This window comes from Schistocerca nitens, chromosome 2, assembly GCF_023898315.1.
Source record: "Schistocerca nitens isolate TAMUIC-IGC-003100 chromosome 2, iqSchNite1.1, whole genome shotgun sequence".
Taxonomy (NCBI): domain Eukaryota; kingdom Metazoa; phylum Arthropoda; class Insecta; order Orthoptera; family Acrididae; genus Schistocerca; species Schistocerca nitens.
Window position 1 is genome coordinate 141,432,818 of NC_064615.1, and position 13,141 is coordinate 141,445,958.

Sequence of the window (13,141 nt, forward strand, 5' to 3'; positions counted from 1 at the left end):
TCAGAGATTGAGCAATAGGCATTCAAATGCCACTTTGGTGGTATGGATTTACTTGTACAGAAGTTGTCCCAAAGTACACTGCACAACCCAATTGAAGGACCACTTTCTTGAAACCCTATAAGTTGCACTGCACTGCACTGCACTGCACTGCACTGCACTGCACTGCCTCTTACCCACATTTCACCCCTTATTTTGGTGCTTCTGTGACATAGGTCAGAACCACAACACCTGGTATTGAGGGTATACGTCTTTTTTATCGGTGGCCGAGGAAAACATGTTGGACATACCACCTCTCAGCTTTGACTCTAAAGGTCTTAGGGGATGGCATAAAAGGTGTCAGTGAAACCAACCCTTCCACTGGGGCAGTGATTCTCTCACATTTCACTAACAAAAAGACAGTTTGCAACAGGATGACATTCTTGACAACTTTTGACACTGCTGACACCTTTCAGGTGATTCACCCCTTCTCTAAGGACATCTTAGGCCAGCAAACCCATAGAATGTGATCACACAACAGCGCATGCACTGCATGCACAATTTTTGCTCTGGTGTACTGGGTGGGACCACTAGAGTTTGTTCAAAACCATTCAGTGAAATCTGAATGTGACTCTGTGCTCATGAGTTTTTTTTTTTTTTTTTCCTCTCCACCCTCTCATCTCATCCCCTCCAGTGGTGCAATCACAGATGAGTGTGACATTGACACATGTGAATGAAATGCCAAGGGTCTCTCTAAGACACCCCAGTACTGAAACACCCTCATTGACACCTGCCCATCTTTGTTGAGCATCTTGAAAATGTACTTGCGGAGGCACAACCTGTGATGAGTGTCCTAATCATCTGCAGGCTGGTTAGGTTACTACAGTTATGTCTGCTAATAGGCTTCCAGAATCAGAGAGTTGTGAAAGAGGTTGTCAGTCTAGAAGCACCTAAGACTTCATCACAGGATCTCTCTACATTCTTATAGTGCTTAACAGAGACCGGCAGGTAGCACCAAGGGCTTTACCAACTAGGGTATCTTAGAGAGATCCATTGCCATTTTATTCACACATTTGTTAATGGCACACTCTTTCATGATCATGCCACAGGAGCTCATGAAACAGGAGGCTTGAAAAAGCATAAGCACACTTTGTTGCTTCTGACCACGTTCAAATTTTGTCGAATGGTTTTAAACAGTCTGTAGCGGCTCCACACTATACACGAGAGCAAAAATTGTGGTGGCACAGCACTTGAGAGGGGTGCAATCATGTTCCATGGGGTTGCTGGCCCACAATGACCTTGGAGAAGGGTTGAATTGTCTGAAGGCTGTCAGCAGTATCAAAGGTTGTCATAAATGTCAGCCTGTTGCTCACAGCGCTGCAAACTGTTGTTTTTGAAACTTAAATATGTGGGAAAGAACACCCCAAAGGAAGATGTGGGTTCATTGATGCCTTTTATCCCAATCACTAAGGCCTTTTCGTGTTGATGCTGAGTGATGGTGTGACTGAAATGTTTTCCTCTGCTGCCCGTAAGAAAACCACGTTCTTTTAATGGTGGGCTTTCGTGGTCATGACCTCCACTGCGAAGGCATCAAGAGAAGTGGTGAAATGTGGGTAAGAGGGGGTTTGATGACCTTCTCATCCTGTGACATGTCCATGGTGACATTAGTCAGAATGCTGGTGAAATTTGGTGTCAGTGTGATATCATTAACCCACCTTAAACAAACTTCTGAGCTCTGGCCTTTTTCTCGCATGTGTTGATAACTTGGCGTTAAAAACATCACCATACCAGAAGGTAACATCACAGGGTGCCACGCTTTTGCACCATTACCGAGGACTGTTGTTACCACCTTTGAGCTAAATTTCAAATGTATACTTTGCAATGGGGGATGATTATGGAGTTTCAAAAAAGTGACCCTCCAGTTGTGTTGTACAGTGTATAGATTCTCTTCCTTTTCCTCTCCTTCCAATTCTTCTGTCTGAATACATCATTGCCTTCTAGGCATTGTCTTTCTTATTGCTAGCTTACAAATTTTCAAGGGCATCTTTTATTTTTTTCATACCTTCCTCCTCCTCCTCCTCCTCCACCACCACCACCACCACCACCACCACCACCACCACCCTCACCTCTGTCTTGCACCCTGCCACCCTCCTGCACACCCCCACATCCACCAGCCCCTAACTCAACCCCTCCTTGGCATGTAGCCTGTGTCCCACGTGCTTTGCCTGTTTGTCTACAGATGCTGTTTCTGCTGTGTTATGAAGTATTTGTTTAGTGTCATAGTGAACATAAATAATTTATTTTATTTGTAGGTTCACAATCATTAATGTCTTGTCAGAGGCAGAAGCTGGGTGGAATGGTCAACGAGGCCGAGTAGATCTCGAATTACTTCAGAATTTCTTGCCCATGACAGGCAATGATTCTGGCAGTTACTATGTCTGTGTATGTGGACCAACAGCTTTTACCAGATTAACAGAACAGTAAGTTTTAATTACCTGTTTAGGATAGTTGTACTATGAAGATTGTGTTACAGAAAACAGGCTAGATTTTAATTCTCTGGCTGTATTAGAAGATTTTTTTTTTGTCTGTATAATGTTAAAAGTGAAACAGCGGATCCCAAAAGATGTCTGCTTGTGGTAAGTCCTCATTATGTTGTACATACAAATTATATTATGACATTTTGGTGTGGTGCATTAAATGTGACAAGAATTGCTTTGACACAGTACAGAAAAGAAATATTTAAATATCTTGTTATGCATTTAAAATTGACTTCAGAAACATATGTTTACAATATTTGACACAAAAAGCTCATCAAATTACCAACTAGCAAAAAGAAAAATATATGGGAATAAATAAATAAATAAAAACTGAAATTGGTCAGAGAGAGAAATTGGTGGGGGGGGGGGGGGGGTGTTTAGAGGAAGAGAGAAAAAAGTATAATGGATTGAAACTACAGGGATAGAGAACTACCTCTCATTGACACCACCTGAAAGACCATCCAAACAAGTATGACTAACAGACTGACAAAGTACATTAATACAAGGAACAGCTGTCACACATATAGTCAGTTATCAAGAAAGAATCTAAAATAAAACTATATTTTGACTGTAGAATGTGGTGACCCCTATAGAAACAGAATACTAAACGCTTATCATCTTCTTGGACATTCAGTCTGGTTTCTACAAAGTATGGTCTGAATGGACTACTCCTCATAGACAGCAGGAATAATATATATGTATAAAGACTAGAAGAGAGGCTACATTATACTGCAGGGGTCAGGAACAGTGTATCAGCTGATGAAAAATCAGGATGGAACATTATCTCACCATCTGGATGTGGGCTACAGTTGTGCTACTGACAGAAATCGTATGACTAACCATCAGTAAAACATCCTTGGTTGTAATAGTTCTTTATTCATATGAGTTGTTGGGATGTGAAGATGGTTAGTGGTCTGTGTGACGTAGGTGGTTGCGAGTGTGCAACATGTTGGCTTCAGTATTCTGCCCACATGGCAAAGAGATGCAGGGTGCTGCAACTTCTGACATCCTTGTGGTGGGGGACCCCTGACACAAGCACCACACAGACAGTGATAGATGATCTTGACTCGGTTGCTCCATGGTTGCATCAAAAATGCGCCAAGCTAGGTGGTGTTCAAACTGAGATGCTGGACGTGACCAAAGATGATGGCGAGCATGCATCCTGGGTGGCCGGCCGCGGTGGCCGTGCGGTTCTGGCGCTGCAGTCCGGAACCGCGGGACTGCTACGGTCGCAGGTTCGAATCCTGCCTCGGGCATGGGTGTGTGTGATGTCCTTAGGTTAGTTAGGTTTAAGTAGTTCTAAGTTCTAGGGGACTTATGACGTAAGATGTTGAGTTCCATAGTGCTCAGAGTCATTTGAACCATTTGAACCATCCTGGGTGATAGCAATCAGGAATGTAGGCCTCTGCTGGCTGGATTACAGTGACAAGGTAGCTGGTCAATCAGCTGACCTAGGCTTGAACTCCCGGCCCACTAGGGAGGTGTCCAACAACCACAGGTGGCATCAAGTTGGCTGTATGCAGACCTCAGCTCAGGCAGGAACCTGTGGTACTGGTAGCAAAATCAGTGATGAGAATGGTGGATGATTTCATCATCTTGCACTGCAAGTGGTCTGTCTCGTAGACATCAGTGTTGTATACTGTGTGACACAATGTAACGTATGAACCTTGCTGCTGCAGGATATGACTAACATTGGAGTGAGAATCTGATTTTGGAGGGCATACATGTGAGCTGGTTAGTTAGTATATCTTTAACGGCAGCACTCCCACTTCGGAACTCATAGCAGACTGGAGCGGCAGGGGTGTCGAAACTGGGAAGCGATGAATTGCACCTCATTCCTGCCTCCTTTGAAAAATCTGGAGCCTGGATTGTGACCTGTTCACAATCTTTGACAAAAGGTGACCTTTTCACAGTCTTGGACAAAAGAATCTTAACACACTTCTTAAGTTGACATGAAGAATACAGTATGCTCCATTTTTCCATATTCTAATGTAGCATAAACTGCATGGTTCATTGGCTGTATATTAATCTAAATGTAACTTTGAATCATTACCCAACATATTATTAATATAAAACTACAAGATTCTCTCTTCTGAACAAATTTCTTAACAATGATTAAACAGCAAATGTTTCCTCACAATGAATATCTCGTGCTTGGCATTCCTACTTGTTTAGCAAATTGTTTCTCATGTGCTACTTTGGTATGTCATTTGGAACTTTCTCTTCAAAACACATGATTCCCTAACATTTCCTTAGAAAACACGTCTTTGAAACTATGCTCAAACAAAACTACAGACAAGATGTTGGTCAATAGTTCCATTTATTTCTTTTACTTTGAAGCTAGTTGGAGATGACTACTTCTTGCAGTGCTTCTCCTCGCACCATCTCTTACCCAAAACAACTTCCCTGCACCCTGCAACAATTTCTCCTGTGAACTGAATCTTAATGATTTCATTTACAGTGTAGTTGAGCCTGCCTTCGTGATGCGACAACCGTGTGATGGTGTATCATTGGCAGCAGTCTTTCTTGGCTGAATCCATGTTTCCTCGAGTTTAACGCTGCACTGTGAAAGGACAATTCATGACTCTTTTTATTATCTTCAGTACCTATAACGTTGCAAGTATCATCAACTTTAAGATCCCTCAATCATCGGGCAAAGATTTCTGAAAGGATTCAGCTTTATTGACCCAATTGCTTTACAAGCACTTTTCCTTTTCTCCCTTCCTGTCCCCTTGAGAAGACGTGGTTCCACCACATGTGACACTGAATTTGCGTTCTTTAGAAATAAGTACCGGTACATCTGTGCATCCTGTGCAGTGTCTACAACAAAATTACCATCAGCAGTTCCATTCTGCACAACACAAAAATCATTGGCCCATGTACTTCCTTGTACATCGAGTGCAGGCCCCACTGTCTCCACTCAACACCCATTATCACCTGATGTGATAGATACTAATGCAACTAAATCAATATCACCCATTCACTCACACAGCAAATTTTCACTTTATCTGGCACTACAGTTAATTCAGACTGTGTATTTTCACAATATATTTGAGCTGATAGTTCTATTCTTCTTAATTTCCACAATGTAAGTACTTTGCACTTCAACTAAACTCGCACTGTTAACTACTTCTTCCTTACATTCTGCTTCTATGCAAGAACCGCTCTTTTTTAACCTCTCAATAATCTGAACAAACCTATCATAACTTACTGGTGGATGACCATACATGTGACTATTCTCAACCTGCCAATTGTCCCATTCTTGCTGTATTTTCTCTGCATCCTCTGGAGTAACTCTACTACACCTAGTTATGTCCTTCTCTTCAATCTTTATTTGCTTGGCTCCCAGAACCTCTGTTCCCTCAGACATATTTGCATTGTCTAGCTGCAACCATGCTACTTTGACTGCTAAAATTTGCAATATTTCCTCTAGAGTAGCCTTCTGTGGTATAAAAGATGCCATTCCTCCTGAATGGCTGCTCATTCTTATTTAATTAAATGCTTCAGAACAGTGAACCATTGTATGTATTGTATGTTAACCAGGGACCTAGAAACGACGGAGAGGCTCCATCCCTCGTCCCTGCCGCATCCGCAGTGGTCCACAACCCCACGGCGACTTCTGCAGTCCACTTCACCCCTCCGCTGCCCCACACCAAAGCCAGGGTTATTGTGTGGTTCGGCCCCTGGTGGACCCCCCTCCCCCCACCCCTCCAGGGAACATCTCACACCATACGAGTGTAACCCCTATGTTTGCGAGGTAGAGTAATGGTGGTGTAAGCATACGTGGAGAACTTGTTTGCGCAGCAATCGCCGACATAGTGTAACTAAGGCGGAATAAGGGGAACCAGCCCACATTCGCCGAGGCAAATGGAAAACCACCTAAAACCATCCACAGACTGGCCGGTTCACTGGACCATGACACAAATCCGCCGGGCGGATTCGTGCTGGGGACCAGGCACTCCTTCCCACCCGGAAAGCCGTGCGTTAGATTGCACAGCCAACCGGGTGAGCTTTACAGTAAACCATACTCCCTGCACACAAGATAAATTGCCCGTTTCAAGTGGTACAAACTAAGATACAGTTCTTATAAGTTTCAGAACATTTTCCTCATACTGCACATAAGCAGTTAAGCACCTTGCATTTGTGAAACCTTTATCCACTAAAAGATATAATATAACAAAGAACACACAAGAGAATGTAAATAGCCACTACAGGCACTCAAACATAACAACACAAAATGCCCTCAGTTCTTCCAACGAATCATTTGCCACCTTGACTCTGAACACTGATGAACCTCCTGCCTATAATGTTGGCACATACTACATGTCACAGATAATTAATGACTAAAAAGCAACTCGTGGCCTCACATGTTACCCTGCTTGCATATCGCTGGCCATAAATAATCTTGTATACTGATGCCTTAAACTGAGATGAATCTGCAGGTTGTCCTTCTTTCACAAACAACACGTGTAGATTCCTATAACAGTGATTTCTCCCTACCACATCTGTGCACAGAACAGAAGAGGGCAGAAAAAACAAAAAAGTTCACTCACCACACTCACAAATGGCAGCTGTTGATGCTGGAAATCTTTTGACATCAAAATGTTGGAGTCAGGACATGACCTGTACAATGGTGGGTGAATTGGCTGATGCTAAATCTAGATTGAGCACCTTCTTATTGTTTGAATTGATTGGATTGTTCGGAGGAGGAGACCAGACAGCGAGGTCATCGGTCTCGTCATATTAGAGAGGGACGGGGAAGGAAGTCGGCCATGCCCTTTCAAAGGAACCATCACGGATTAGCCTGGAGCGATTTAGGGAAATCGCAGAAAACCCAAATCAGGATGGCCGGACGTGGGATTGAACCGTCGTCCTTCTTCTTGTTTGGATGTGGGCTGTGGGGATGTGGTGACTGGAATCGTAGAATGTATTATCAGTAATCCCTGGTTACAATAGTTCTTTATTCATATCACTTACAAGAATGAAGCCAGAGTTGGAGAGGAGTTTAATGTCCTCAATGATGTAGATAGCCGTGAGCAGCATGTTGGTGTTAATGTTTCACCTGCCTGGCAGGCAGTGTATGTGGGGATTCACAGCTACTGATATCCATGTGGCTTCAGAAACCTGGCACAAGTGCCACACTGTCAGCCCTGCGACTGCAGTGACAACACCAAGCTAGACGATGATTAAACTAGGATGCCCAGCATGATCAAAGGAGATGGCATAAATGTGCCCATGGCAGTTGTCAGTAACAGTGTAGTGTGACTGAAATGGGTGAAATTTTAACAAACAAAAGTAGTGGTTCTCATTGTCTACCTGGGAATGATATTTCATCTCTTTTTGTCAGTAAGTATGCTTTTAAAATAATAAATAATAAAATTCTTTCCTGATATAATGAACTGGACAAGCAAATGGTTACTAGGCTGTATATAGGTGTAAGTTACATTAAATAATGAGCCGTAACAACAGTATTTAAATTTTAACTAATAAAAGTCTGTCCATGAATGTTCACACATTAATTCACATGCTGATGAAAAAAAGTTATGCTACTAAGTGATTTAAAGAAAATTACTCAGGCCTCAAATGTATGGGTTACAGAGTCCATTACATAAAATAAATTAATTTAAAAAAACAGCTGGAAAACATAGACCACTCACTCTTAACTTCAGTCTGTGCCTCCATGTCGTTGCTGGTTTGGAGAGAATGACTGCGTGCATCATGTAGGTTGCTACTGCTGGGCCGTCTTGAGGACAATGACTGCGTAGTGTGCTGGAGACAGACCCTCAGTGAGAGAGCTGCACTACGCTGAGTCAGTGGGGACATGACAACCACGTGACAGCTGCTGTGGCCCACTGGGACAGGTGTAGACTGCTGCTTACCAGTGATGGGCACATGTTCACGATGAAATGGATTAACTCGCAGTCATAACTTCTGAGTAGGCTTTGGATCTAGTTGCCTAGCACACTAAATCATAGAATCAAGCCCACACCTGTGACTTAAAATGGGGCTGAATGTTTAACAAAGAATGGTGACTGACAATGGTGGCTTTTATCTGTTCGGGGATGATATTTGGTCTCTTTTTGCCCTTCGAAAATAATATAAATAATAAATTCGACACTGAAGTCAATATCAGTCAGGAAATTGTTACAGTAGGCTGTACATAGATGTAAACTGTGATACATAATGAGCTGCAAAACCAATATTTAAATTTTAACTAATAAAAACGTGCTGTCCATGAAATTTCACACACTAACTTGCAGGCTGATGAAAGCAACTACACTACTAAGTGATTCAAGGACCATTACTCAAGCCCCAAATATATTGGTTATAGAACTCACTACATAAAATAAATTAATTAAAAAATACTGGAAAAACAGCCTGTATTCACAGCTAAATGTTAACTGAAGGCAACCTCTCATACAAGCTCATACCTGATCACAGTCCAACCAACACAAGATACTGTAACCTAAATGTCGATTAATAGCAAAATGTCCTAAGGCACTCATTGGCAAACTAAGTTAAAGTCCAGTCTCAGTGTACAGAATCAGAGCCCAAAGTCATTTCACATGAAAAATGACAAGTTCTGCCTGACTGACAGCAGAAGTAAATCAGCCCTGACTAGTGCAGAATTATTCTTAAGCCCATAGTGAACCCGTCTGAATAAATATTTCAAAGTGTTGTGACTGACAATGTGAAAATTTCTCTTAACATAAAAAATGTGTATTGCTGGAGCACCAATCGGGCCAGCATGGACATTGCTTCAGTCCAGTCGTAAAGCACACTGTCCTATTGAAAGATGGCTGCCACCCTTTTATGGCCTGGGACCACCTTTCCAAGGAAAATCCAGAATTGGTGTCACTTAATGGATATTTAGTTTTATCAGCCTAATTTACAAAATGTGATACATAAATGATGATAGCACCATTAGCTGCATGTTAAAATTTTAATTAAAACTGATGTCCTACACTTATTTTATGTGCATTAGTTTGTCCAAAATTTATGGTTAAACAAGTGCAGAACTACATTGCAGCACTTAAAGTATCACAACAAATGTGTATATGACACCATTTTCTTATTGGATTTTTATTCCTCTTTCCATTGCACTATTCAGAATTGTGATATCCATAATAGTGTTCAAGTTATGGTCAAAATCTACACAAATTTGTAAACAATTAATAAAAACAATAAAAAATATGTCTTAAGAACTAAATGCTGGGTATGGCATGTAACAATGTCGACCAGTGCATACTGCCTTACTGTGTGTGTGTGTGTGTGTGTGTGTGTGTGTGTGTGTGTGTGTTGTATCAGATTTATATCGATTTTTAATTTAAAAAACAATTAAACTGCATCTCACAACTTTGTTAATTTTGTTACAAACATGTGAGTAGCTCCATCATTGTGCATTACTGAGAGCTACCGTTTGAGTGCGCTATTTCTTTTATATGGTAAATTAAATAAGATAAAAGTTATATCAGTTTGCTGAATTATGGTTACAGAAAACTTCTTGGTGCTGTATCTTTTCACATATATTGACTTATAGTTTTTATCTGCATACTGCTCTCCTCTCCAATTTGACGTACTGCCCTTCGCTATATTTTGGTTTGCACTGTAGATGAACAAATGTGGGCAACATGTAGGAAGCCATTGTTCATGCTAGCAGCAGAACTGTAGTCACATCTGCTGGTTTGAATTTTTGGGCATGTGGCTTGGCCAGCCACTGGTCATCCATGCGGCTCACCGAGATCTGCCACTTGGTGGTTGCCACCACACCCCACCCATGGCCAGCCTTCTTGTGCTGAAAACCCATTACTCCTGCTCAAATAATCCATTGTGTCACAATAGGCCTGTACAGGCTGGATTGCAGTGACAGTGTAGCTTGTCAGCAAGGCAGCCTTAATTCAAACTCTTGGCCCACCAGGGAAGTGGTTGACAACTGCAGGTAGCCACCTTTTACCCAGTAGGTGATGCTTTAGTTTCTCAACTTTGCCTTTCAAAGACACTGGCTGCCATTTTCCACTTTGTCGTTGTCCTAAGTGAGTGCCTGTGGACTCTTGAGTATTAATTCTTGTGTAATGATGCCTGGAATTCAGGCTGATGATTGATTCCCTCTCTACGACATCGTTCTGCTGATTGACGCAGGAACAGTTCATTTTCCAGGTAAAGTTGTGGCACAGCAATTCACTTTACACAACAGACATGTCGCTATGACAAGATCTAGAGGAAATTTGCAACCATTTAGAGACAACATAATTTACTGGTGTCCTCCATTTTTGACGTATGCCATACCATACTGAAAATCATGATAGCACAGCCAATGACTACAGACATTGATTCAAAAGGGTTTATTAAACCAAATGCCGACACAATTCTGATGAACTGTGTTAAGATTCAGACCTGTCCCTAAAATATAAACTCTGGATCATATCAGTAATATTAAGAGACAAGGAAACATGCTGGAATTAGCTTCTATACTTACATAAATATCTTATTATCAACTTTTATTGCAGCAGGCAAAATATTATGCAACAACTTTAAGAACGATTGTCTGGTCACAGTGACATGACAGTCACTCTCTCTTACAACATATGTATTATAAGTTTTGAACGTCCTAGTGTTTCTCTTGAAATATGACGTACAGATAAGAAATTAATGAGGCAGTGAGTATTAGAAACAAAAAAGGAAACTTCATGGATGATAAAGTTGAGACCTCTGACAAAGCCCTGATGAAGAGTAACCAGAAAATACATTCCCTTCTAGGAAATACACCTAGTGCAAAACACGATAAGCAGCATCGAAAATTGGCAAATGAACTTCAAGTCTGGACTTGAACGTCCCTATCCTACAAAACATGAATTAGTCCTCCATAACTTCATGTCACTATTCATGTCATCTGTTCCAACCACTCACAACAGCCTGAAGTTACCAACACTACTAAAACACCTGTGCCTAACTGACAACTAACTTGTTATATAGTTGCAATATTTATTTTCCTCACTCTTTTGTCCTCTAATCTTCCTACTTAAATTTTGGATTTTAAATTTATATATGCCTCCATTTTTCTTTGCGTTGTTATCAATGGCCACATAAGTACAAAGTTGCTGCTGTAATATGAAATATGGAACAAAATATTGCAGTTCTTTAATTTTTATAAAATGTAAGTAAAATCTCTGTGTTGATAGATCATTTCTGAACCACCTCACTTTCGCAGATACCACTGTACTGCAGCAGTGACAAAATTCTTCGGTGAATGAAAAAACTTAATACAGCATTTATTTTCACTGTGGTTGTCACAACATTTGCATGGTATTTATCGTAGTACAACAGATTTGTCACGTAATTTTCTAAGGAATAATTATCAATTTTTATCACTATAGATTGAATGTGTTTATGTTTGAAAGTAGTACTAAGATCAGTCATAATAAGATTAATTTATCATATAATCAGTGTATCAAAAAGGAAATAATACAAATTGACAATGGCACCAGTTGAATTTTTATATTTAGAGCAATTGAAGACAACAAGATGGATAGAAAAAGAAAAAATAGAAGAATAAAATGGTCTGGGGTGCCTTTGGCAAAATAAATAATTTTCAAACCAACTTTCTGATGCCTGAAGCAAAACACAGTTTAATGTAAATCTGGAGAGTAGGAAAAGTAGGTGTCAATGAAAGAACAGTCTAATCCAGGGGTATTTCCTGGCAACCTGTTTATTTAATATATGCACAAGTTACCAACCAACACCAGACCACACTATCGTCTACTGGTGATCTGGCTATCATTGCACAAGAAAAGGGCTTTGAGGAAGTAGCAGGAAAACTGGAAAACTCATTACAGATAATACCTGAATATTACCAAGAGAGCTCCCTTAAACCTAATCCCTCAAAGACATAAGTTAGTGCTTTACACCTTCTCTCAAAACAGGCAAATAAGAAGCTGAATGTCACATGATATGATAAGAACCTCGAGATACAGACAAGCCAACACACCTGGGTGTCATGCTGGACATATCACGACATACAAATATCATTCTGAGAAGAACTGCCAAAAAGTTGGTGCCGGGAACATTATCTTGAGAAATGCAGTGAGTAGTAAATCTTGTAATCTTACAGTGGTCCCCTTTGTTGATTCATCATGATCATGAACAGTTTCCAGCTACAGGTTGGGTCTGTTTGTTACATAAGCCTCACCATCTAGTCCTGTTATCCCATCATCCTTCACTTTCATTCTGGTCCAGTCCTCACCTCTTTTTTTCAACACACTCCTCCATACCTTTCAGCCACCTATCCCTTTGTCTTCCTCATGGTTGTTTCCTTCGCATCTCCATTTCGTATACCTTCTTGAGAATCTTCTTGTTTTCCATTCTCTTTTAAGTGCCCATACCACCCTAGTCCTCATGTTTCTGTCTTGATCTGCAATGGTTCCTCCTTCACTGCTTCCCTTACCCTTTCATTCCTCATGCTATTTCCCCTTGTTACCCCTGTCCTCCTATTGAGGAATTTCATTTAACAGGCCTGTAATCTGCTTGCATCTCTCTTCTTTCTTATCCATGTTTCAGATGCATAGGTCAATATTGAGATGATGTAACTTCTGCATTGAAGCATCAAAGAAATTGGTATAGGTATGCATATT

The 13,141-nt window shown here is 40.9% G+C and overlaps 1 protein-coding gene across 1 annotated transcript in view; it reads left to right on the plus strand.

Annotated features, from left to right (window-relative positions):
- The window catches only part of LOC126235844 (cytochrome b5 reductase 4), a 315,221-nt gene that overhangs the window by 283,763 nt on the left and 18,317 nt on the right, over nucleotides 1-13,141 (plus strand). Inside the window, exon 9 of the mRNA XM_049944708.1 lies at nucleotides 2,289-2,456. Within this exon, the coding sequence (XP_049800665.1) occupies nucleotides 2,289-2,456 (168 nt within the window). The remainder of the gene's footprint in view (nucleotides 1-2,288; nucleotides 2,457-13,141) is intronic.